General features: G+C 34.8%; 1 protein-coding gene across 4 annotated transcripts in view; it reads right to left on the bottom strand.

Moving 5' to 3' along the window:
• Positions 1-27,918, bottom strand: part of SETD2 (SET domain containing 2, histone lysine methyltransferase) — a 114,511-nt gene that overhangs the window by 59,655 nt on the left and 26,938 nt on the right. For all 4 annotated transcript variants that reach the window (XR_012500014.1, XR_012500015.1, XM_074345018.1 and 1 more), the window contains exons 3-10: positions 27,558-27,573; positions 21,743-26,103; positions 19,142-19,273; positions 16,838-16,966; positions 9,548-9,671; positions 8,622-8,699; positions 6,704-6,801; positions 4,499-4,625 (exon numbers count right to left, since the gene is read on the bottom strand). Coding sequence is in view for 2 of the 4 variants with exons in the window: in XM_074345018.1 (XP_074201119.1) it covers positions 4,499-4,625; positions 6,704-6,801; positions 8,622-8,699; positions 9,548-9,671; positions 16,838-16,966; positions 19,142-19,273; positions 21,743-26,103; positions 27,558-27,573 (5,065 nt within the window). In the remaining 2 variants the exon portion in view is untranslated. The remainder of the gene's footprint in view (positions 1-4,498; positions 4,626-6,703; positions 6,802-8,621; positions 8,700-9,547; positions 9,672-16,837; positions 16,967-19,141; positions 19,274-21,742; positions 26,104-27,557; positions 27,574-27,918) is intronic.

The raw sequence follows: 27,918 nt of genomic DNA, 5'->3' as shown, positions 1-27,918 counted from the left end.
GAGATGCAAATATTCACTGAGCTAAGAGATGGGATTATTTTCTTTTCATAATTAGGCATGTAATGATTCTATAACACTGAAAACTTAAGAGACAAAACTGAGTTATTTTCATTCATTCAATAAACATTTATTGAACAGACATCACTGTATATAGGCACTACTAGAATATAAAAAGGTAGAGTTCTTAAGGAAACAGTAAATATGAAGTAAAACTGAAGAAACTAAAGTATAAATAACAAAATTTTGCAAAGAAAATACAGGTGAACAACTTTTGAACATTCTTATTATGATGATAAGCTTAATGGTTGTATTGATATATACACAAAAGTAAGCCTGCCAATTCTAGTGGTGGTATGATACAACTTCCATAATTTTGAGTACTCAAGTGGACAATCGATTGTAGAATTTATAACTTTTAGGATACGTGAGAGGGAGGAAGTTGGGAGATGACTGAGTCTGACAGCTTTCATTAAATTTACTAAAAGTATTTATTTTTCATTTATGGGTCACCACCTTCCAAAAGGAGTTGTGGTAACTAAAAGTTAACAAAAGTATAAGGAACATTAGGATGTATTTTAATAAATTATTGGTAATTGAAAATTTATATGTATATGCACAATTCTATAAATTCAAAGATTTATTCTGTTAAGTATATAATCAGTCCAAGAAAAATGTTTATTCTTTATACTTCAGTATTTTTGGCTATGAACTGTCTTTAATGGGTCTAAACTACAATTTTTAATACTTTCTGATAAAATATAATATACATGCAGAAAAAGTATATAAACAATTAACAAATATATAGGTTTTATAAACAGGTGAGCAATACCCATGGCAATCAACACTCAGGCAAAAACAGAGGGGGTGGGGAGGACACAGCCAGCGTTCCTGAAGTGCTCCACATGCCCCTTCCTTATTATAACACCTTCTCTTCTCCACTCTAGAGATAATGTCTCCTAACTTTTTAGGAAATAGTTCTGATTTTTTAAATAGGTTTACTACATATATACAAATCCATAAATATTATAATTTAATTTTGTCTATTTTTAATCTTCATAGAAATAAAATCACACTGGACAAAATGTTGCATCATGTTTCTTTTTCATTCAATATTTCATTTTAAGAGTCACCAGTGTTGATGCATGCAGCCATAGCTCCTTCGTTTTCATGACTAGTTTTTTTCACATATGATTACATTATAATTTACTCATATTAATGTTAACGGACATTTGAGTTGTTTCTACTTTTTCTAATGTAAGCAATGCTGCTGTGACTCCTGATGTACATTTTAAACAAGTCTCTCTCTGGTTATACACCCAGGAGTGTATCTGCTAGCTCATATAATACTCGTACATGCAACTTTAGAAAATAACACCAAAGTGTTTTCAAAAGCAACTGTATCCATTTACACCCCAACCATCAATGTATGAGATCTGTTATCTGTTGTTCCTATGTATCATCAAACTTAATTTTTATCAATCTGGTGAGTATGCAAATGACATCTGATAGTAGTTTTAATTTGTACTTCCCTGATAACTAATGAGGTAGAACACCTTTCCATATGCTTACTGGCTATTTGAATTAGTAATGTGTCTGTGGAAGTTGTTTATTTTTCCTTTGTTCTGGCATTTTTTTTTCTTATTGATTAGAAATAGCTGTCTATATATTTTGGATACTAGTACTTGTTTGTTATGTGTTAAAAGCAAATAGTTCCTGTCTTACATGGCTTTTCACCCTCTTTATTGTGTAAATTAGTTACTGTTAATTTTTTTTCCACAAACTCAAACAAAAGAGATTGAGATAAAGTTTCAGACTATTTCCTGTCTGCACTTTATAAACTATAAATTACAAGTAACATCAGATAATAGTAGGGATCTATACCTCCATCAATTAAATATTTAATTAAGTACTTAGTTTGTGACATACCCAAAGAAGACAATCACCAGTCCTGGAAGAACTTACAATTTTGTTAAGTGGATAAGCTGTATGTACATAGATGCAATCACAAGAGCAAAAAATCAAAAATGTTTACCAATCAAGGGCTAATATGGGGGTGTACAGATTACAAAGCCATTAACATATTCTTGTTAATACTGACAATACACACAACTATGCTTTAAACTGCTGCTATCTTGTCCTCTCCGTGGCATTTCCTACCCAAAAGAATTCCGAAGACTAACACTTGGGAATTTCAAGAGGTGCTACTTTTGTGATTCAATTTAATTGCACCTGACCAGAATTCAGAATCTAGACATACAGAGGGAATGTCAGTAGGAGGTAGTCCAAGTAAAACTAAACTAGAGTTAAACTCTTCATTATAGTCAAGGACAAATGACCCTTCTAGGAACCTAGATTCATTCCCAGGTCATTCCTCTACCTGGGCAAAGCTTCATCGAAAATATTGCTGTTCCAAAAAAACCTTCAAATTCACATCTGGAGCAATCTGGGAACTCAGTCTACCAAATGACTGGATGTTACACCTAGTTTAGTCTATAATGCCAAGGCCTAAACTTAGACAGACACACTATCAACAGAATAAAATCAAGCAAGCAAAAACCAGGAATGCAGTTTTTAATGCTTAAGTTTTGAAAACAAAATAAAGGGAAGCTTTTATGGCAATTTTAGCTTAGATCAACACATTTAACAACTATTTTGTGGTTGCTCTGGAAACTATCAATTATATGAAATAAGAGTTAAAAATAAAAGAAATCTTCATGGAGTTTAAAGAAAAATTTCCTGTAATAGTTAAGACGCTAATAGACTATGATCCAGTGACCCCACTTACATGGATGTATCTTAAAGAAACACTACAGAAGAGACATGTGTAAAGTTACCAACTGTGACATTAAGAGCAAAAAATTAGAAACATAAGTGTTCATTAGTAGGAATATATGTAAATAAATAGTTATATGATGAATAATTTTATAGCAGTTAAAAATATGCTTACATATAACCACATGGGTCAAGTTTTAAAATAAGAGTAAAAACAAATTGTAGAAATATACACACTTATTATAATATTTCTAGAACTTTACACAAAAGAACTCAATATGGTTAAGAGCAAAGACAAGAGCTAGACTAGCTCATTCCCATAGCCTATTAATTGATCCTGTAACCTCTTCGTGCCTTAGTGTTCTCATCTGTAAAAGGGGAAATCCTTGTACCTAATTTAAGGGCTTAGTGTGACATTAAGTGAGTTAATGTGTCAAGTGCTTTGAAGAGTGCTTGGCACACAGCTACAATATATATGTTCTCTAAAAAAGACAGCTGAGGCAAACAATAGTCTAAACAGCATTTGTTCATCTTGGGTGGTAAAAACATGGGTGTTTCTTACAAAATTTTCTCTGTGGCATTTTTTCATTTCATTCTTCCTTTTTTTTTTTTTTGTAATGGAGGTAAATGGGATTGAATCCAGGACCTGGTGCACACTAAGCATGTACTCTACCACTGAGTTATACCCTCCCCTACTCCTTGCATTTTTTCAAATGATCCTTTTTTTTGACTTTTTAATGGCCCTTTCCAATGCTTCCTGCTATCTGTCTTCTTATAGAATCCAAATTCTCCATAATTAGTTCTCTCCAATTAATCTGGGTTTACTGACATCACCTTTTAACTACTATACTTTTATCCCCATTCCTGCCTTGAGTCTTCTAGTTTCTTATCTAAATAGTAAGACTATTGCCATTTATAATTCTTAATAGTACTGGTTCCTCAAAAGCCCAAGAATGAGCTAATTGTGAAAGAATCACAGGGGTATCTGCTAATACCTCAAGCCTCCTAGCCTTCCACTAAATTTGTAGGTCTGGGGATGAGCTCAGAAATGTGCATTTTTACTATGGATCCTGCCAGGTGGTTCTGAGGCTAAGAAACACTGCTCTGGTGAAGGGATCCTCAGAAAAAGGAAGGGGGAATTTTAAAAAAATAAAATAATAAAATTCTTGTCCCAGTTCAGAGTCTCTTTAGTAGCAAGATACCACTCACTTCCAGTAGTGACTCAGGTGAACTAGGGTAGAAAAAAGGCTATCAACCACTGCTCCAATGTATTAAATGAAAAGACCATTTGAAACTACCCCTTTCGCACTCTTGGGTGGCCTGTTATCTCTCAAAACTCACCTTACACTTCAAGGAGGAATTGCAGAGATTTTAAGAACAGTCGTAAACAAAAGACAAACCAGTATTAAAATATTAGGAATGTAGATCAGACTTATGTGAGCCAACAGACAAACATTTTACTTATACTTAAGATTAGAGTTTTACAGGCTCACAAAAACTATCAGCCCATGTGTTTTCAAAATGATTTCAATAGTTCTCAGTATCCAGTTCTAATCTCTATGAAACGGAAATGAAAATAGCAAACACGTATTTCTTTACCATGATTATCTCATTTGATCCTGAATTTCTCTGGCTGTAGTTTTGACTTTTCAAACTTCAATCAGGAAAGCTATCTCCCTTCTTAAAATGTACATAGTGAAAACTGAAAGAAGAATGGAACACTTACTGAATCCTTCTTACGAGATCGTTCTTTCTTCATTTTTCCCCCAGCTGCTCTGATGCTGACTCTGTTCTCTCCTCCCAGGTAACCCCGGCAATTAGCCGACCCACAGAAACATTTCTGAGCTTCTTTCCTGTTCAAGGAGAATAGGAAAGATGTCAGTTACATGAAAGCAAACCATATAATAATGCTGATAATATAGCAGTCACATTCAAGAGAAGTCAACCTAGCCTAAAGAAAAAAAATATTTTAAGAGATACCAACAACTCTATTACTATCTAATGGAAATGCCTGTAAATTGCTCTTTAAAAAAAGCCATTCTTTTGCCAATCTTCCTTTGTTAGCTAGACAAAACTAACCAAGAAGTTAATAAGTAATTTCTCCATTTATGAGAATACCCACTAATATATGAAAATAAAAGATCATATACCTATCTGGGGTAAGAAGAACTGCTTAACTAGTTTAACATTTGTTACTTATATGTAAGTATTAACTGGCACAGAGAACAAAATGTATTATTATAAACAGATATATAGATATAAAATGCATTATTAATAAAGTACACTTAGAAAGAAACAAGTGGTTACTAAAAAGTTATCATTACATGAGGATGAGACACTAATAATATATATAGTAATAAATGATTGTAATGACAGAGTCAAGGGAAAGTGGTAGAAAGAAGTCTACAAGTCTGGGTGCAAACCACCCCTGCCATCTATTTACTCTATGACCAGAGCTACACAAGGAAAACATGAAGGAGTATTCCAAAAGTAAACTGACAGATTTAGTACATGACAGTAGCAATCAGAGACATAAAACTATTCAATAAATCGTTAATAAATAGCAGGGAATTCCAAACAGCACTTAATTTCCAGTCTCCCTGCTTTCAAATAGGATAGTACAAGCACACACACACAAAAATACTGGAGCCCTGCATGGAACCTGGTCCATATCCATCCCCATAATACTTGACCATTGCCTAGATCCATTAGTTTACAAGGTGTTACAAAATGGTGATACCATTACTGCTTCGTTTACTAACTGAAATAACCTCTATAAAGAACTTCCTCTCACCAATTGTTTGATTTAACCTGAAGCAGAATTCTTTTAGGAAAGGCAGGATATATGCTTGACTTTTTCCCCCCTTTTTTAATTTTTAAACTAGTGGTTACCACTTGAGAGAGGGAAGGGAGGAGGGGCAAAACAGGGGTAGGGGATTAAGAGATACAAACTATTAGGTGTAAAATAAGCTATAAGGATGTAAACTACAACTACAATTGGGAATACAGCCAGAATTCTGGATTAACTATAAATGGACTATAACCTTTAAAAACTGTGAATCACTATGTGTAACTTATATAATAGTGTACATTCAATTAAAAAAACTAGTTTTCAAAATCATGAATTGGTTTCCTTCAATTATGACTAACACAATTTTATTTTTAAAGTATCATTAAAACTCGATTTTATGTAGTGTGTTTCAAACCATTTGCAATTATAACCCTTACTGATGCTTAAGTGTTAATAAGAACTCTCCCACTTTTGTTAAGTGAGAGCCTATTTAAGCTAGCTCCTGAGTCCCTTTTACATGACCCTTCTCATCTTTTTTAATTGGTTTTCTGGTATGATAAAATAATCCAGGGTCATTTTGTTCAATGCCTCTCCCAAACCTGAAACCAGACATTTCTCAAAGGAACCCTGTTTCCTTTGGCGGCATTTTGTAAAACCACAACACAGATGCTAAGGGTATTCAGTGCTACTGCATCATTACCATTGGTTTTGATAGACAGAACTGGGTAACAATTTATTTCAGAGTACAATATGCTGTAGATGAGACAACATTAGTCATGAGTTGATAACTGACATGAATGATGGCTACATAGAGATTTATTATACTGTTCTTTTTATATAGACACATATACCCTGTTGGCATTTCTGTAATAATAAGTTTTAAAATTATGTTAGAAACAATTATATTGATGAGACAGCATGAAGTTCAGAAGAACATTATGTAGTTCCTATATAATATCCCTTAATGGCCAGTAGTGTTATACAGTAGGAAAACACAAAAAACTGAAAACACAACACTATAGATAAGAACTGACAATTCATAAAACTTCTTAGTAATTCATATCAAACTTTTAGATCTGTATATCCAAACAGTCTGTTTCCCCATCAGAAGCAACAGAAGAGAATAGAATCAATACTCACCCGTATCTTTGGAACTGATAGTCAAATGTTAACTCTGAGCCTGAAGGAACCAGTTTGGTGGTAAAGAACCCAACTCTCAGTTGTCCATTCACAGTCCACTGAGATGTTTTTAAAAGAAAATAAATGAGTAACTGGTTAATCTATGTGTATTGGTTTTTTTATTGTTGTTGTTAATGGAGGTACTGGGGATAAAACCCAGGACCTTGTATATGCCAAGCACATGCTCTACCACTGAGCTATTCCCTCCCCCGTACTGGTTTGTTTGTTTGTTTTTTAAAGCTCATCATCACCTGTCTTAATTTTGATGTCACTCTTTAGAGAACAAAGCGTTTTGTAAATAGCAAATGGAGAATTTTTCCCTTTAAATAAACTAACATATTTAAGTATCACTCTTATTTAATGAGCTACAAGACTGAATATTATCTATAACATATTTCTAATAAAAGTAATTGATACTTTAACTTATCTTAATACACATTTCCACACAGTAAAGATTCACTTGTACCAAAAATAGGCAAATAGGGAATGCTTGGTGTCACTGAGTACCAGGCAAATTTATACTACCTTATATTATATTGAAAGTAACTATGTTCTAAGATAAGATGGGGCATGGGACCAGGGAAACAATGATGCCAAAAGTTTAATTTCATGAAGCAGTAGTCATATGGCTGAGTGTAGTATCAGGGAAGGGAAGCATGAAAACAGATGCATAAAACTCAAAAATTAAAAAGGGGGTAAATACACAGGGGTTAGAACTTATAGTTCTAGAATATGTCAAATGTAAGCTGACAAGAGTACTCCTGTCCAGACCATCTGAACATGTTACTAATGAGAAACCCAGAAGAAAAGAGGTGGAGGGACACAGTATAGTTGGAGTCTCAGAGCAAGACATGTGGCCACCAAATACAGGCAAAACTAGAACCAGAACTTAATTAATTAAGTTAAATCAATTCCAGACTGGGTTCTCCTATTCATTATATATATATGTGTGTGTGTTTGTGTGTGTGTGGGTGTGTATATATATATGTACATATATTTTTTATATTTTACTCCAAGCTTAAAACACAAATTAGAGGGTACTAAGATCATTAACTCAAAATGTTATATCAAATTCAGTGAATGATTTATCAAGTGTCGACCATGTGCCAGGCACAGGGACATAAAGATAAGCAGGACCAAAAGTCTGGCTTTGGTGAGGTGGAGCAGTGCACCCACATGCACACCACATATAAATCCTCACATCTGTGGCCATTCAGTCCCTGAATAAATGTTATTAAAACCATCAAATCTGGCACATGGGTAACACTGATACATATTCTGAAATAAAATCAAAATATAATAGTATACACTGAACTTCATCAAAAATAAAATTTAGTTTTTATTTTAGCACTTTTGAAATAATATCTAAAATTATGGGCAAAGAAAGGTGACAAATGCAATAGGAGTTCCTAGATTGGATCCCAGACCTGAAAAATGACAGATGGCAAAATCTGAATAAGGTCTTTAGACTAGTTAATAGTATTGCCGGATTGGGCAACTGTATTATGGTGACATACGATGTAGACATTTGAAGGAGCTAGTGAAGGATAGTACATGGGAACTCTGTACTATTTCCCCACTATTTGTTATTTTATAAATCTAAACTTATTTCAAAATAAACATTTTAACAGAATATGAAAAAATGATTTAAATGATTAAAAAATAAAATATATGCATCTCTGACATAGAATCTAAAATTAATAGAACAGCAATCTTTTTTTTACATGTATAAGCCTTTTTAAATTGAGAGTGTACACAATCAAAAGTCTTAAGACTACTACTCTAGACGACTCACTCTATTCTTGAGAAACAGGGCTGAACTAGCAACAGAAAAGAACAACAGTCTTGACCAAATATCCCAAACTCTACTTCATCTTACTTTTTGAGTCTCACAGTTTGGTTCACAGCTGTGATTCATGAAGCGAGAGCAATTTCCTTTCTGAGTGGCATCTATTATCTAGGAAAAAGGATAATTTAAGACTTAAAAATAAGACCTTAAAACATATGTGCATTTTGCAAAAGAAAGGCATCAGGCAAATTTAAGACCCACATCCCTGACCCCCTCCTTCCTTAAGAGAATACTCTCATGCTACTTTACACATCAAAGTGACAAATACCCAACTGTGTCTTCACCAAGATCTGCTAAATATAAACATTTTACCTATGTGCAGAATTATCTCCATATCTATCAATGTCTCTCTCATTTACTTTTAGCTATTTCTTACATCCTATTACATTCTAATCTCACTTCATGTGCGTAAGACTTCATCTTAAAATGCATGCTATACCACAGTGCAGTAGCTCTCAAACTTGAGTGTGTATCTGAATCTCCTGCAGAGTTTGTTAAAACTCTTACTAGATCTACTCCCAGTGTGAGATTGAGCAGGTCCTGGGACAGGTCCCTACAATTTGCATTTCCAGACTGAATGTAGAGGCAGATATGAGAGTCTAAATTCTATTAAGTCAGACAATAAAGAGATTTGTAAATGGCACTCCTCACTAAAAAAAAAAAAAGTTTTGAAAATAGATAATTTTGATAAAAGCATGTTATTTGCGTCAACCTATAATGGGCTATTGTTACTTTTAACTAGCTTAATAAATATTTTTCAACTTCTCAGCTATAGTTTTTACATATATATGTAAATACCTCCCTCTCCCTCATCTTTTTTGTAAGAAAAAAACTATACACACTGCTCTGCTCATTTTCATCACTTAATATATTTAAATCAATCCATATCAATCAATGGCCCTTTCATACTCCACAGTTTCCAGATCTGTTTCAAAACAAATATGCATGCCGCTTACCTCGTCATTCTTCAGGGCCATGAAATAGTAGTGGATGTTTTTGTTTCGTGCATACTCCTTTACTCGGGCTTTAAACTCTTTATGATCAAGTACCTCTCCACAATACTCCAGGACAAAGGTATTTCTGGCAAATGAAAAAGAAAACAGTATTTCCTTTCTAGAAATACTATATAGAAAACATGTATCTATGCAAAAATACTGAATTTAAAGAACTACTGTAAAATGGATAGATTTGTTATTACACAAGATATAATTAAAATATATGTAAAGTGCCTATCATCTAATTGAGGTTAATTTTCTCTTTCCTAATATTTTTTGAAGAATGCTGATTCTAAGAAGCTTTTATAATTTATACACAGAGAGCACATCCTTGCTCTAACTAAATATTAAAACAACCTTTCAAGTTTGGTTTACATTATCATGAAAACAATGATTCACAGCTGAGAAATTGAGATGCAAGAAAAAATTAGATGCTTTATGGTCAAATAAAAAGAAGTCAACTTAAGTACAGCAGCCCTTCTACTACCTTTCTCTCAAAGGTCTCTAAGAATGCTAAAGGTCAAATATACCTTTTCTCTGACTCCATTCTCTGAGTTTTATGGCATTTATCAACAATTATGATTAATCTCTCTCCTTGGCTTCTTTCACTTACTTTCTATCCTTGATCATTCTTCCCATAGTTATTTACCTGTTTTTCTCTACTGAAGATAGTAATCAATTCTCAATTTCTTCCCCCTCTATTTTAGAGAAGCTCATTCTCACCAAAGACTCCAAGAATTATCTCCATGTAGACAAATGCCTCTCTATGCTTTGCTCCCAAGTTCTGACCTGAAATGAACTACCTGGAAGCCCTGTCTTATCTCTTCAAAATTAACATGCCCTATCATTAACCAGAGATTTTTAAAAAGGCAAAAAGGTAAATCATTTCTCTTTGTTTATGATATACTGACATAAACAGTGTATTTATTAAAGAAGTAATTAACTGGCCAACTGAAAAACATTACACCCTCTTAGTTAAGAAAATAAAGCAGTTAAAAATGAAGAACAATTATGTGAAAAAGCAAAAATCAAAAACAGGGTAAGAGAAATGTAATATATGAATATACACCTTTGTGTAGCAGTCCATCATAAACACATTAAAGTCTTAATAATCAAAATCTGATTACTCATAGATAATCCTTAAAAGTCAAATTACTCTTTTTAAAAAAATTTTTGGGGGGGTCCCATTTTAAAAGCAAGAAATGTTTCACAATTGCTGCTCCAAATTACTAGCTTTATGAACAATAATTTCCCTTTCTGATCCCAGAAGCTTATCATTTTGTAAGTAATGCACTAGAATGATCACAAAATTTGAGGTCTTATAATACTGGACTCTACATGTCTAGGATCAGTCCCAATCCTTGAGAAAAAGAAAAATGACAGATACATCAAAGGCTGCTATGTAGATTGTGATAATGACTATAAAATGAACCTTATGCAGGATCTGGAACTTCATTTTTAAAAAATATGTCCATTTCCTCTCCTAACAAAAACTAAATTCTCCTCCCTCAACTGGATCTTTCAAAGTTCACTGAAGCCCTGTGACACAGGTATTATGCCCATTTGACAGAATATTATGCCCATTTGACAGGTAAGATAGAATTTACAGAAGTCAGGTGATCTGCACAAGGTGACAAAGCTTGATTTATAGCCTGGGATTTAAACCCCATCCAAATGACTGCTTGTCCCTTTATACTATAAAAATACTCCCTTCTATTACACTAAAATATTCAATTCTGATAATACTGCTCTCAAATCACCTCTTCATTTTAAAAAAGTGGTTAAATCCAGAACCTAACCAACCACTAAATCATTCAAGAGTAGAAACTTTACACCATCAAGAAATCTGAAGGATGCACCAATACCCATGGGTCTAAAAGTCAGGCTTGATGAAGCAGCTAAGAAAAGAATCTCAAAACTCTTCAGTTGCCTAACCTCCAAAAAACTAAATGAGGCAATGTAATAGCATATCATTCAGTCCTTGAAACTAGTTAGATAAATAAGGAATGGATTTCTTAGAAAAGCTCCATGCCTCAATTAAAAAAACTAAAAACACTGTTTACTCTTTTAAAAAAAACAGCTCTTGGTTTTATTGTTTTTTTCTATTTTTCTAATCTTTATTTATTTCCTCCCTGATCTTTATTATTTCTTTGCTTCTGCTGACTTTATGTTTTGTTTGTTCTTCTTTTTCTAGTTCTTTTAGATGATAGGTTCAGTTGTTTGAGATTTTTCTTGTTTTTTTTTTTTGAGGAAAGCCTGTATTGCTAAGAACTTTCCACTTAGGACTGCTTTTGCTGCATCCCACAGATTTTGTGTGGTTTTGTTTTCATTGTCATTTGTCTCAAGGTATTTTTAAATTTCTTCTTTGATTTACCATTGATTCATTGATGCTTTTGGAAGCATTTTGTTTAGCCTCTATGCAAGCAATTTTTTCTCATTTTCCTTTCTATGGTTGATTTCTAGTTTCATTCTGTTTGGTCAGAAAAGATACTTGAAATAATTTCTATCCTCTTAAATTTGTTGAGACTTGTCTTGTGTTCAGGTATGTGATCTATCCTAGGAAATGTTCCAAGTGCGCTTGAAAAGATGTTCTGTTGTGTCATTTAAGATCTCTGTTGCCTGACTGATTTTCTGTCTGAAAGATATGTCCACCGATGTTAATCGAGTGTTAGTCTCCTAATACAAAAACTACTACAGCCGAAAATGAATTCAACAGGGTAGCAGGTACAAACTTAAGACACAGAAATCTGTTGCATTTCTTTACACTAACAGTGAAATATCAGAAAAGGAAAGTAAAAAAAAAAAAAAAATCCCTTTTAAAATCGTATCCAAAACAAAACAACTTAGGAATAAACCTGACCAAGGAGATGAAAGACTTACATGCTGAGAACTATAAAACATTGATAAATGAAACTGAAGATGATTCAAAGAAATGGAAAGAAACGCCACACTCTTGGATCAGAATAATATTGTTTAAATGGCCATACTACCCAAAGCAATCTACAGATTTAATGTGATCCCTATCAAATTATCTAGGACATTTTTCACAGAAATAGAACAAATAATCTGAAAATATACATGGAATCACAAAAGACCCAGAATTTCCAAAGCAATACTGAAGAAAAAGAATGAAGCTGGAGGAATAACCCACCCAGATTTCAAACAATACTACAAAGCTACAGTAATTAAAACAGCACGGTACTGGCACAAAAACAGACATATAGCTCAATGGACAGAGCACCCAGAAATAAACCCACACACCTATGGTCAATTAACCTTCAACAAAGGAAGCAAGAACATACAATGGAGAAAAGACAGTCTCTTAGACAAGCAGTGTTGGGAAAGCTGGACAGTCCCATGTAAATCAATGAAGTCAGAACACTCCCTCACACCATACACAAAAATAAACTCAAAATGGCTTAAAGACTTAAACATAAGACAGGGCACATAAATCTAGAAGAGAAAATAGGCAAAACATTCTGACATAAATCGCATCAATTTTGTCCTAGGTCAGTCTACCAAGGCAACAGAAATAGAAGCAAAAAAAACATATGAGGCCTAATTAAACTTAAAAGCTTTTACACAGCAAAGGAAACCATAAACAAAACGAGAAGACAACCTACAGACTGAGAGAAAATATTTGCAAACAATGCCACTGACAAGGGCTTAACTTTCAGAATATATAAATAGCTCATACAACTTAATAACAAAAAACCACAACCCAATCAAAAAACAAGCAGAAGACCTAAACAGACATTTCTCCAATGAAGACATACAGATGGCTCACAGGCACATGAAAAGATGCTCAATAGCGCTAATTATCAGAAAAATGCAAATCAAAAAATAAACTTGATTTATTTAAATAAATAAATCAAATAAAGTATTTGATACAATAAAGTATCACTTCACACTGATCAGAATGGCCATCATTAAAAAGTCCACAAATGATAAATAATAGAGAAGGTGTGGAGAAAAGGGAACCCACCTACACTGTTGGTAGGAATGTAATTTGGTATAGCCACTATGGAAAAAAGTATGGAGATTCCTTAAAAAACTAAAAACAGACTTACCATATGATCCAGCAATGCCACTCTTGGCATATATCTGGAGAAAACTCTCATTCGAAAAGATACATGTACCCCTATGTTCACAGCAGCACTATTTACAAAGGCCAAGACACGGAAGCAACCTAAATGTTCATCAACAGATGATATGGATAAAGAAGTTGTGGTACGTACACACACACACACACACACACACTGAAATACTACTCAGCCAAAAAAAATGAAAAGATGCCATCTGCGCAATCTGCATGGACTTGGAGATTATCATAGTAAGTGAAAGTCAGAAAGAGACAAATATATAATATCATTTATATGTGGAATCTAAAAAAAAATGACACAAATGAACTTATTTACAAAAACAGACTCACAGACACAGAAAATAAACTTATGGTTACCAAAGGGGAAGGGATAAATTAGGAGTTTGGGATTTGCAGATACAAACTACTATATATAAAATAGATACTAACAACAAGGTCCCATTGTATATAGCACACAGGGAACTATTTTCAGTATCTTGTAACAACTTATAATGAAAAAGAATATGAAAAAGAATGTATAACTGAATCACTGTGCTATATACCAGGAACATACACAACATTGTAAATCAACTATATGTCAATAAAAAATTTAAAAACAGAATGGATAATGATAAATATTGAAAAACAACAACAAAAAAAAGAACAAAACAAAAAAACCCAGAACATCAAAATGGCTTGCAATGACTAAAGGCCCTGAAAGTAAAGGCAAAGAATCTAACAATTCTTAGTTATCTTTTTCTAAGTCTGAAATTTTTCCCAGAAATGAGTTCTCATCACAAAACTTCTTAAAGCCTGTTAAAGGTAACAGGGTTCCACTGTGGCAGGCAGAAGGCCAGAAGGAGACTGAAATTATCACTAACACTGCAAAGCTAGATAGCTATAGCTATGGAAAGTTTAGGGGTTAAAGGTAATGCCTCCAACTCCCTTTAAAAATTTATCAACAAGATGGATTGATGGATGGACAAAGAGTTGGATAGATGACAAATATATAACAAAGCAAACAGAGCAAAATGGTAACAACTTTAGAACCTAAGTGGTGGTTATATGGGCATGAACTGTTCAATTCTTTCAACTTTTCAATGTTTTCAGAAAACATTATGGGGAAAAAAAAGAAAAAAAGTTATGGGAAAAAAAGACTTTTTGAAAAGTTGTATTTGCCCAAATGTCCATCAACTGATGAATGGATAAACAAAAGGTGGTATATCCACCCAAAAGAGTATTATTCAGACATAAAAAGTAACAAAGTGCTGATACATGCTATAAAACATAGATGAAAACTCAAAAATATGATGCCATGCTGAACTTTGGGCTATATGCCAGCCTGAGTCCTTCCTTAGATGGTATTACCATCAGCATATATTAAAGTTATTAAGAGTGGAAGTATGGGAAACATGGAAATATTAAGTCCTGGTATATCTTACCAAAGCAGGGCTCTTTTGTGAGTAGCTGAGGAAAACTAAACAGCTTTAGGAAATTTTAACCTCTGTGTGTACCAGTCACACATTCTCTCCTCCCTTCTCCAATCTCCTTCCCCATAACGTACAAGGACTCCTGAGCCATCAGAGTCTCTGGTGCATATAACAAGAATTTACACTAAATTTGAAGCTATGTGTTTTAGTGCAGGCTCTGCCAAGAGGCAGCATCCAGACATATCACCTACCACTATCTCTGCAAGAGAGGTTTATGTCCAAACTGGATTTCATTAAAAAAAGGATGGATGGATGGATGGATGGATGGATGGATGGATGGATGGAAGGAAGGAAGGAAGGAAGGAAGGAAGGAAGGAAGGAAGGAAGGAAGGAAGGAAGGGAGGGAGGGAGGGAAGGAGGGAGGGAGGGAGGGAGGAATTCTCAAAGAGAAAAGAAAAGCCTGGCTGGCCTGAGGAGAATAAAAGATAGCATTTCTGAAAACCTGTATCTAGACCAGAGTTAGGGATTTTAGAAATGCACTGGATTACCTTGGGAAGTATTGAGTTTGATGTCAATAGTCCTCAAGGGGAGCTCAGTCTATTATTTATTTAAACTATTACATAGGATCCAATGAATTGGATATAGAACATACTGAAATGATTCTGTAAGATACTTGTTTCAAAGAAACAATTTAAAACCAATTGTGAAACAAGATATTTTGATAATACTAGAAAATGGAAATATATGAGGTTCCCACTACCCACTTCCTAATATAATAAAGTATGCTTTTCTCTGGTTGGTTCCCAAAGGATAGAGGAATATGAACACCATTCCCTATTTTGACAATAAAAACAGAATGATTTGGCTGTCAAAATGTATGAGAATTCCTGTCAGAAAACTAAATTACCAGATGGTGGTAATGGTTATTATTACCAGGCTGTTTGTTACCTGTGCTTTGAATCCCCATAATAAACAGACTAAAATCCCTCACTCCACCCAATTACCATCCAAGTATGGCCATATGCTTAGGATTCTGAAAGAGTAGTTCTGCTTACATCACTAGAATCCAGTAAATATTTTATTTTCTTCCTTTATTCCTTTGATGCATTTAAAAAAAATTCTTCATTCATAAACACATGTAATCTGTGTATGTTTAAAGAAAAAGAGCACTCAACTTCATAATACTTAAATATGCTATATGTAAGAAAATTCATGGTTAAAAATGCTGAATATGGTAGAAAATAAACTGAAACTTTTACTGCATTACATATACAAGTTACATGAGTTAGGCAGAAGGCAACATTTATTCATTAAAAAATGTTTACTGATTGTCTGTCAAGTATGCTTTAATTCTCAGCCTTAATATCTTCAAATACTCTCTTCTACTCTTATCCCAACTCAATTTTATATAGACTAATAGATTCTATCCCAACTCCTTTTTATAGAATTTCAAAGGATTCTGGGGGTCTACAGAAAACACCTGGTAATTACTTGGAATTTAAAGTAACATAACTATCAAAGAAGGATGTGTCTACCCAAATGTCACAAGTGAAAAACTGCTCTCTTATATATAGGCAGAAGAGATTTCTTATTAATTTCTGAAAAAACAAACTAGCTACCAAGTGGTTATCCTGCACATAATCATTATTAAACTTGAGTGTAAAAGACAAATTATTTTCCTACAAAGTATCTAACTTCAACAGAACAAATGAAGTGAAAGGTGATTAAAACATAACTTACGAAGGAAGGTCTTTAGCAGCTCTCAAGCCCCAGCCTTTCTTTTCTGTGAGTATGACTTCCACGTCTGCATGCTGTTTTCTCTGAAACCGTCTATTGGAACAATAATCCCCATTTGGACACCGGGAAGAACTGAAATGAAAAATGGAGCAAATTAATTCTTCAAAGCAGCAAAAGAGCCAAAACGTGTTCATAAGAATGTGTTATGTAAATATATCCATATCTTTATGGCATAATCAGCATATGTGTGGTAAACCTCCCAGTGAGCCTTCCTCAATAATTCTTTGCATCATGAAGGGATTCCTTAGAACTGAGTGTCTACTCTATTACTTAAACAGATCATGCCCACAATACAGCTTTGCCATCTGGTCATCACCCACTCCCTGAGTGTCTCAAGATACATTTCCAGGCTGCAGGTTAAGCTTGCAGTACTCTGACAACTTATTTATTTATTTTCCAACAGTGCACCTTCTCTTAACATTCCACTCTAGTAATCATTAATTTCACCTTCTGAATGTAGCTAACTACTTGATCTCCATTTAAGGGAAATCAAAGTCATCATTAGACCTATCATTGTTCAGAGTGAATACAATATAAAGTGGCAAGACTCTTCTCCCATGGGTCCTGGAATAAAAATAAAATCAAACATTTACTGAATTCTTAATATTCCAAAGCTGACAGATAAAAAGGCTTTTAATATTGAGTAAGGCTACAATAGAAATCACCAATTATTTCCAATACATTATTATTTATACCTAAATCAGCAGTAAGTAATAGTTCTACAAATGCCTGAAGAATAGAGGATTCATTTTGGAGTGAAGCAATAAAGAGCCTTCAGGAGGGAGCAGGATTAAAGCAGAATGTCTAATGACACATAGGATACAGACAGATAAGGAAAACGAGATAAAACAACAGTGGCCACCTGTGTGCAGAAATAGGAATCAAGGCATACTTGAGGAAAGGGGAATAAAACAGCTAAGGATAACTGATAAGAAAGGTGGGTTGCTGGAAGATGAAAAGGCAGGTTGTTGATGTACTGAAGGGCTCTCAATACCAGGCTACATTTTAACCTAATCCTGAGAATTACTAAAAGTTGGAGCATGGGAATAACATGAAAACAGAAATTCTATATTTCATATCTGCTCAGCAAGGTTGGCAGGAAAAGCCAGAAGAATGCAGAGACGAGGCAACAACATGAAATTAGGAGAACAGTGCTGTTACGTTTCCTCTTCTTACATGTTTACATCACCTCTGCTTTTAGTTTACATTAAAAAATACCAAAAATGTTTTCGTTTTCTTTAAGGTACATGGTTTTTTTGTAACACTATAACATAAGCAAAACCAAAACTGAGCTTTAAAAGAAAAGATTTCATTAACACTAAAAATAAGGTACCTATACTGTAAACCACCTTAATATTCTTTCCATGAAAATAAGGATACAATTTTCAATCAGATTGGTTAAAAAAACATATTTTTAATGTAAAGATATTTACTGTTTATATGAAAAACACAGAAGCAAATGTCTATCAAGAGAAGATCAATAACTTTGGGTTAACTATGACCAGAATACATCTTGCAGCCAAGAGAAAAAATTCAGGTAGGTCTAAATGTGTAGCTCTGAATAGGTCTCCAAAACATATTCAGTTAAGAGTGTGTGTTGGGGGAGGGTATAGCTCAAGTGGTAAAGCGCATGCTTAGCATGCACAAGGTCCTAGGTTCAATCCCTAGTACCTCTTCTAAAAAATAAATAAACCTAATTAACCCTCCCCCCCAAAAGTAAATAAAAATTAAATAACAAAATAAAAGGTGGGGGGTGAGGGGGAACAAAGTTCCAAAAAGTACATATAGTAAAATTTCATTTCTGTTCATAAAAAGAGGAAATGTCCACCTATGCTGGTATAGGCTCATCTGGAAAGATTACAATTAGACAGACTGAGGTTTAGGAGAGGAAGACATCTTACTTTAAGTACTTTTGAGATGTCTGGATTTTAGCTCATTCTATAGTAAAAGCTAAAAAGTACCAATATCCATCTCTCAGGACATGTATCTTACAAGAGATAAAAGGAGACTGGATAAAAATTATTACTATGTTAGTGTTAGGGCTACTTTACAGAGCACTTACAAAGTGTAACAATGCACAATGCAAAGGAAATTTGTCTCCTTGTAAATGTTATTACACATGGGAGATTTCATTGCTTATAAATACTCACCAACAGGTAGAAGGAGAGAAGTTAAATTTTACTCTTCATTAATAATGCTTTCTAATATTTAGAGACATTTAAAGGCAGAGCATTCTAGTTTACTTACCATTCAATCATGAGGAGACGATTAAGACAATCTTCCCCACATGCTATTTCACCTTGAGCTCTTTCATCTTTAGAAAGAGGTGTACACTCACACTGCATTCGCTTAATATCCCGATGGGATTTATTCTTCTTTCTGTTGGGTAGAAGTTTTATTAAAATTGGTTAAATAAATGCCCTGGCAATGATGTAACATATATTAATCAAATATGTGCTAAATCTCATTAGTTTTACATTTAATAATTCTAGCCAAGTCAATAATTCAAAAGGAAGAAAACATCTAATCACTAACATTTTTGAGACTGAAAACACTATGAACTGTGCTGCAAGATAGGTGAGAGAAACAACCTCAGCCCTAGCAAATGGGAGGATGGGTAAGTTCATGTCTGTCATTTGGATTCAGTCCTTATTTCCTAGTTCTTGTCAGCTAAGCCTCAAATTCTGAGCAATTTCAAGTGTAAGTGGTCATATTTGGCTCTGGAGAAAAATAAGAAAACTCATGAGTATCAAACAGTAACACAGCTGATTAATCAAAGTTTAAGAATCAGTACTCATGGATGTACAAATAATAGTTGAGATAGAAGGCTGAAGAAAAGGAGTTGGTTAAAAAAGTCTTTAATTAAGAATTTAGCTTAATCAAATCTTTTAGAGACTCCTTCAGTAACATCACTTTTGTACAAATCCTGCTTTGAAAAACATGAATGATTAAAAAAAGAATGATGTATATATTTTTATAGAATACTATTATTACAGAGGGCTAGACTTTCTCAAGGCAGATTTGGGGGGAGAAGGGAAACTTCAAAATTGACTGGGTTCATGAAAACCTATGCCAGACTCTGCAAAGCAAAAGTGAAAATATGATAATTTACTGGCCTTTCTGTTGAACTCTATTTTTTGATCCTTGGCAAAAAGAAGAAAAAAAATTCAAAGAAGGATAAATAAGATCTCCTCCTTAAGATTATGGAAATATGACTTACTCTCCAACTATCAGACAAGTGAAGATCACAGCTGCTCTAAGTGGCTGTCTTAATCTCCTAACTAATCTGCTTTCACCTTCAACATACGTCCTATCACAGTCCCAGTTTTATAAAGTACCTAAAAAATGTCATGATAGTGTCCACTAAGTTTGAGTAACAAGAATGATTCACCTGGGATCAATTAAGAATATAATTCATTAATGAGTGTAAGAATATGTTGAACCTGAAGAAAAATAACTAAAGATAAGCAAAGTACCTATTGACAAGTACTTAGAAAGCTGTTAACTTTGAAGAATCAGCAGTGGCTATATTTTGTATTGCTCCAGAAGGCCAGATCAGTACTAATGGGCACAGCTTTCTTTCAGGAAGCCTATTTTCAATCGACATAAACATGCTCAGGCTATTTTACAATAATTTGCTTCTTGGTGGCTCCTATAGATGCCCACATTTTAACAGACACTTAAAATGGTGAATATATGTAAATGCTTCCCACTCCAAAAAGGCCCTCTAATGCCTCCCACCAATCAAATCTATTATGTACAGTCTTATATGCATCTGAAACTCACTGCTGAATAAAATCCAGAGGGTTGGGTTGATTAATTTTATTTCTATTCTTTTACAAATATCCTGAAAGTTACACCACTCTACTCACACAGTTCCTAAGGAGTACCACTTAAAATACTCAGTATTCTGAATTTAAACCTAATTTACAACTAGATATAAATCAATGTAATTGTAAGAGGCTCTCTTTATCTAGGAAAAACTTCTGACAGGTCTAACTTTAAAATGAAGTTTTTTACCTTAACCACAGTGAAAAATGTCTTCATTTAAAAATTTTTTGAATGCTTAAAGGGATGGCTGGGTTGATTCTCAACCAGAAGAGAAATTTCCAAAAGGTGTTAGGTGGTTAGGTTAAATTTTTTTAAGGCATATTTAACATATATTTACATCGGGAAAATCAGAAGATTATCAAAGAGAGGTGAAAGAGGAGACTAAGCAGCTCTCCTCTAGAGGAATATGTTTTCATTATACTATTCCCATTATATCTTGTTTCATGTTGGGGATTTGTGGTAAACCATTTCTTCATTTATTTCTTAAAAATCTGTTATGCTATTGTCAAGTTCAATCTATTAGCAACTGATTTAAAAACATGACAAAAGAAAACTAAGTTCTAATCTAGTTCCAGCTTTATAAAGTACCTAAACATATTTTTCAAAAATGTTCAGTATGAAGTAAAGAAAAAAATCCTTAACCAACATTAACTACTTTTCCTTCTCTAAGAGATTATTTTGCTGGAGAGTTTTCTTTAACTTTCTGTCACAGTTTCATATGTAAAAGAAGTTTAAGAAAAACTGGACTGGTCTAAACTATACTTTTAGAACCAAAGAGGTAATGAGACCAAAAAAAGAATTAGACATTTCCTTCTCAGGGAAAAAAAAAAAATGGGGGAGGGACTCTATGCCATCAAATCTAAATAGGTATATATACTTTTCAGATTTTTAAATTTACATTTTATCACAATTGTATTTCATACAATTGAACTCATATACTCTGAACTTTTGAAAGCCAATTTTTTTCTCCCACAAAAAGAGGTTAAAACTTGACAAGCACATATTAATTTGGCTTACCTTTCTGTTAAATAAACATTTTCTTCAATCAGATCAAAGTAACAAGGCATCTTCCCTTGCTTGGCACATTCCTTCCACCGCTGTGGGTCCCTGAAGTCCTCCATGACGCAGGAAGGCCCAACTAGCGCTGAGCCTAAGGGCACTGCTATATCTCCCTGCTCTACTTCCACTCTGACTTTCTTTCTGTCCTGAAGCTCACCATCACTTTCAGAATCACTCTCCAATTCCTGTCTCCTTTTCTTAAGAGGTCCTCTATCTTTCATATCATTTTTTTCTAAGTTTTTCGAAAGATCTTTCTTTTCATTCACAGTTAAAGAGTCCTTAATGGAATTGCTGCTTATTTCAGGTGCTTGAACTGACCCCTTGTCCTTCTGAAGGGATAGAAAAAATTTACTGGCCTGGCTTGAAAAGTGAGATCCTGCATGTTGATCCCAATTCTCCTCCTCTTCACGGTCATCTGTTAAGGAATCTGGTACCTGTCCCTGAATTCGATCATACACAACCCCAGTTCCAGGAGGTCTACCTGCTGATCTTGGATCCCAGTAGCCATTGCCTTGCCAGTAATTACGTGTCCCACTATACTGTTCTGTACTTTGCTGATACTTATGTCCACCACAGGCTCCATAGCTGCTGTCAGGTTGCTGGTATGTGGTAGTAGGCTTTTCTTGTTGAGAGAAGTCCCACCCTAGGTTTCTGAGCTCTTCTGATGAATGGAAACCATCCACTCGAGATATCTCACAAGAGGAAGAAAAACTTAGCTCTGTTTTCCCCAGTCTACTGTCTGGCCTGTTGGAGAAAGTAGTCTGTTGCCGAGACTTATTTGAGACACCTTCAAAATCATCAGAAGAATAAATTGGCAGCTCTTCTTGCTGCCTAGAAGCTATTTTGGCTTTCACTATTTCCTCAAAATTTGGATGACCTAGAAGGTCAGATTTCACATCTGAATGACTCGTACTATCAACCCCATCACTCTGAGGATGAGCAATTTCAGACAGGTGATTATCTATTTGTTTTCGGCTGGGCTGTGTAAAAGAAATTTCTGGATTCTTCTCTGCTCCTTTATGAAGGAAGAACTTCTCAGTTTGAGGACAGGCTTTACTTGCTATACTCTCAAATTTTTCCTCATATGAGTGTCTCCTTGGCTCCAATCTCTCATCTTCCCAGTGGTCAGAATAGTGTCTGTAACTTTGACTGCTCCGAGAAGAACAAGGACTTGTTTCTTCCATGGGCAAAGTAGAATTTTTTGGCACAACCACAACAGATTGAAGACGGTTTCTTGGAATACTGCTATCATCAGAATCTGTATCTTCGGAATCACTTTCATCACCTGAACTTTCCGAAGAACCAGAATAATCTTCATGAACAGTAGACACAATCTCTGAGGCGTGACCACTACTGTCACATTTTAAGGTATATGTTACACTGTCACTGTCCTCCATGGTTAAATTCAAATCGCAAGAAGAAAATACAACTTCTGAATCATCAGAAGTATGTGCATGTCCTCTTCCACCTTCTTCATCTATAGAGGTTTCTGGTCTTCCTCTTCTAACAGGCAATATGGAATTTCCTTCTTCTTGAGCCTCCTGCACACATTTCCCAGACAACCCATTATTATGCCTGTTTTCCCAGGAAGCAAATCCCCTTCCTGAATCAGGAAGGCCACTACCTACTTCTATTATTGTTTCTTTCTCTGCATGCTTTGAAAACTCTGCGCTTTTACTCTTCAGCACAGCATCCAAAACTGGAGATGTGTTCTCTCCACACTGCAAGAGAGTTAAACTGTCCACTTTTATTCCTGGTGGAAGATTCTGAAGAGATGAAGCAATACATGAGCTCCCTGTAGGTTGATATAAATTATCAAAATGATTAACAGAAGTTGAACTAGTACTACCAACAGTCTCCTGATATTCGCCACATGCAAATTTTGAGTGCTGATCTGTCAGATTTCTATTATCACATATAACTGTTTTCGATTTCAAATGCACATTCATAAAGCTATTTGAAGAAATCTTCGTAACTAAAGGCTCAATATTTTCAGCTTCGGAATGACACAAAGAAGGGCGGTTGTTATTTGAAGTACAGTATATATCTGAATCTTTGGTTTTACAGCAAGAAACTCTCATGTCAACTGGCTCTTTAACTATTGTTTTGGAATAATCTATAGTCCTAACTGGCAAAGACATAAGTTTATCTTGGTGTGGGGACACCAGAAGTTCTGTTTCTCTAAAAGGGCTTTCTGACTTACTATGCTGCATGCAAGTATCAGTCAAGTCTTTTTCTTTACATCTATTAATATTCTGAAATCCATTTGATGAAACCATGCATGCTTTGACCAAAGGGGATACCTCCGATCCAGTCACACTGTCATCAGAAGACATCAAAACAGTGTCAGTTTTAGAAGTGCAAAATGTTGCCAAATCAGATTCTGCCCCAGGAGATCCATTTATATTTAATTCTGTGGGACAATAACTTCTTAATTGATCATTCTTCACTTTACATAAAGAGTTTAAATCCTTAATACTATCATGGCTATCCTGTCCTATAAATTCAGACTTAAAAATAGGCAATTCATCTGACTTTTTATAAGTAGGTGAATCATTTAATCGATTTGATGGAGATGGAGACCCAGTCTTTTCTCTTTCAGGAATTTTACTAATCATTCTTAAATCGCTACCTTTTGAACAAGGAGTCTGTAAACTAAAAGAATGAGACTGTTTGATTTCCTCATTCAGTTCTGTACAACAGAAAGAATTTTTAAATTTATCAGACTTGGATATAGGTTTTGAAGGGGCAGATTTATAACGGGAAACACTGTTATCATGCTTGGAATATGATGATCCCCGTCGGAATCCCAGTTCATTAGGGGGAGAACATCTTTTCACTGCTTCATTTTCTGAAGTCCTTTTGGATTCTCTTTCTAATTTTGAAGAATACTTTCCTCTTCTCTCCATCTCTAAGTAAGAGGACTCAGTTTTACAGTCCCGATCAGATTTAGAATAGGATGATGATGTCCTTAGGTCTCTGTAAGATGAGGAATGAGATGAGGTTCTCCTTGAGTATGTCTTTTTATACTCATCTTCTGAGTCAGAACTCTCTCGTGCCCTGTTATCTGTATACGGCCGAGAATAGCGTGCCCTCTCTCGATAAGGGGAACTCCTATGGTAGCGACGATCAGAGTCGTAATAATGGGATCGTTCTGATCGGGAATAGGATGAACTAGTTCTAGAGCCTCTGTCAGATCTAGAACGAGATCTGCTCCGCCTTCGCTCTCTCTCTGATCTACAGCGAGAAGATATATACCGAGTATCTCTTTCAAGTTTTGAGTAGCTAAAATATTTATCATCTCTGTCTGTTTTAGATCGTGACGATTTCCCTAAATCCTCACTTTTTAAAGGTGCTAAGCTCTTTTTTGAATCTCTTTCTTTTTCAATGCTTGCTGAAAATTTTAAATCATGGGATCTTTGACTTGAAGAAGTCCGTACAGAATCTTCATCAGATTCTGAACCAAGAAAGGTGCCTTCAGATTGTGAGGATTTCTTCTTAGAACCTGTTTTTTTAGAGACCAGACTACTCTTAGAACTATCTGGAACTTCTTCCTTCCCAATATGGGAATCTTCTTTTTGTGAAGGAATATCTGCTTGCTCATTCAAATTTTGACTTACATGTTCTTCTGAACTATTGGATACAGTGTCCTGCTTAGTGTCCACTTCTGAAGATTCTGGTACAATTTTAACTGGTGGTTCCTTCAAGGCTCTAGTGGATACATCTACTGGTGCTGTCATCACAACTGTTACTGGTGTGTGTGGCAAGGCCACTGGCTCTGTTACTGGTGCTGGTGATGGGGGTGTTGCAGCTTGGGGAGGTGGAGGTGGTGGAGGTGGAGATGAAGGTAGAGAGTCTACAGTTGTTGATTCTGCTATGATTGCTGGTAATGGTACTATGGGAGGAGGTGGAGATGCCACTGCTGTGGTAGTAGTCAACAGTGGCCTGGATGTTACATGAAGCAGATGTTTCTTAAAGTGAATTTTGCCCAATTCTACCCTTGATTTTGGTGGGGAAGATTCTTCTGCAGTAGTTAAGGTATCTCCAATGTCTGTTTTAATTTTAGGTGTTGAGTCTACTTGAAGAGGTACAGCTGGAGAGTTTGGAGTATCATTCTGCTTTTCATTCCCAAGTGCAGCCAGAAACCTGTTCTGCAAAGTTTTCTTTGTAAGGCTGAAGCTGAATGATACCTTCTGTCGTCCCTGTTCCTCCAAATTAACTTTTGTCTTGGTGCCTTTGGGCAAAAACCGACTAGAAGCAACACCTTTGAACATTGGTCCTTTGATGAAACCTGTTTTCTGTACATTTTCAATCTTTGCCTATAAATGAACAAAAAAAGCGGTTATTACTACAATAAAGTTCAGGCTAGCATCACAGTTTAAAATGTCAGGGAAATGAAAAGTCCTTTTTAATGACAAACAGCATGAATTAGACTAAGCTATATGAGCATTTTTAAAAAACTATTATGGAAAGTTTTAAATACACTAAAAAATATAGAGACTAGTATAATAAACCTCTAAGTACTCAGTCCCCATTTCAACAATTACCCATATTTTTCCATTCTTTTTGTCTCTTACATAAAGAATTTTGTCCAGTTTTATAACTATTTTGGGGGCAGAATTTTTAACGAGAATATTTTTTAAAATCTGATGTGTATTTCAAGATAATACAAAAGGACATGTGGATAGAGAAAAATAGCTAACATCTACCTCTGTAATGAAAACAGTTAGTTCTTGTGTTCTATCTGAGAAGAAACATCAGAAGTCATTATAACCAGTGGTCTCCTGGCATCACACAGAATCACTTAGGTGCTTGGTAGAAATACAGATCTGTGACAAAACTCCAGGGAATATCAATTCAACAGCTCTAAGGTGAACAAGAAAGTTTATTTTTTGTTTTTTGAAAATAAGCACCTCGGGCAATTCTGATGGACTTCCTAGATTTGGGAAACCACTGCTGCAGAGCAGTGTCCCTTCTCACTCATTTCACAGATAAGGAAACCAAATGAGAAGCAGACCTTTCTGCCTTTCTGGAAATTACTCTGCCCTGGTACACTACTGCTGTGTCTGCCTGAGCCCCACACACCAAGGCCATGCTAATTTATAGTCTGATTCTACTGCAAGTAACAACTACAAAGAATATACCTAAGAAGACCTCTCCCTCCATCATTTGCCAAACCACCAAAGGAAATGGTGAGCTTTAGAAGTTAAAGGCATAACCTAAGTTGTAGAGAGAACATCAGAAAAATCTACACCAACAAACTCAAGCCTAAATTAAAGATGGTACATATGTCATCTACAACATTTTTCTGATTGATGGTCTTCAATCAACTCTGGCTATTTAAAAGAATAGTTTTCCCCTCCAATATGGTAAAATATGAAATCAGTTTTCAAAATTATGTAGTAACCATTTAAGTGGGACAGTAAATGTTTTCACATGCATTATCATACAGCAGTGTGGTCTTCAAATACTTTTTAAGAAAATGAATTCACTTTTCATATTAAACCTTACATGGAAGCTCAATACATAAAAACAGGTAAAAAGCTGTCTCCAAAGTTACCAGCTTCCTTTACCTTGACTAAAGCTCTTGAAGCTCCGAAGTTTAAAAACCACTTTCCTGCCATAAACAACATCCCTAACTGAAATGAGTTACTATAGATCCAAAAACAAAATTAAGCGAAAACTGTTACTTCATTTCACATTTAAAACGACAGCTACCTTTTGAATGTTTTCAATCCCATGATCACTGAATACCCAATTAAATTATACTTACCTCATTTTCTTCTTCTCTATTGCCATCCAGCCAAGGAAGCATGCAAAAGAACAAAAAGAAATCATAAATACTTAAAACTGATTAAAATGTAATTTTTTTTTTTACTAAAACTTAGCATATCTACAACCTACAGGTATATTCTATGCAGACTGTCTGTTCCTTCTAGCCTCAGTTACATTTAGTATAGCAAATAATTTAACGAAGATAGTGCCATGCACTGTGCTAGCTGCTGGAGAGAAAAGGTGAATAAAGCCGAGTCCGTGCCCTCAAGAAGCTCTGACAGTTCCCTGTAAACACAATCTTGCTATAAAAGTAATTCCAACATAATGGAGTAAATACAAGGATAGAAATATGCACAGTG

This window comes from Camelus bactrianus, chromosome 17 (genome assembly GCF_048773025.1).
Source record: "Camelus bactrianus isolate YW-2024 breed Bactrian camel chromosome 17, ASM4877302v1, whole genome shotgun sequence".
NCBI lineage: Eukaryota > Metazoa > Chordata > Mammalia > Artiodactyla > Camelidae > Camelus > Camelus bactrianus.
The sequence above is the reverse complement of the archived record's forward strand: the minus strand, read 5'-3'. Positions and strand labels throughout refer to the sequence as shown.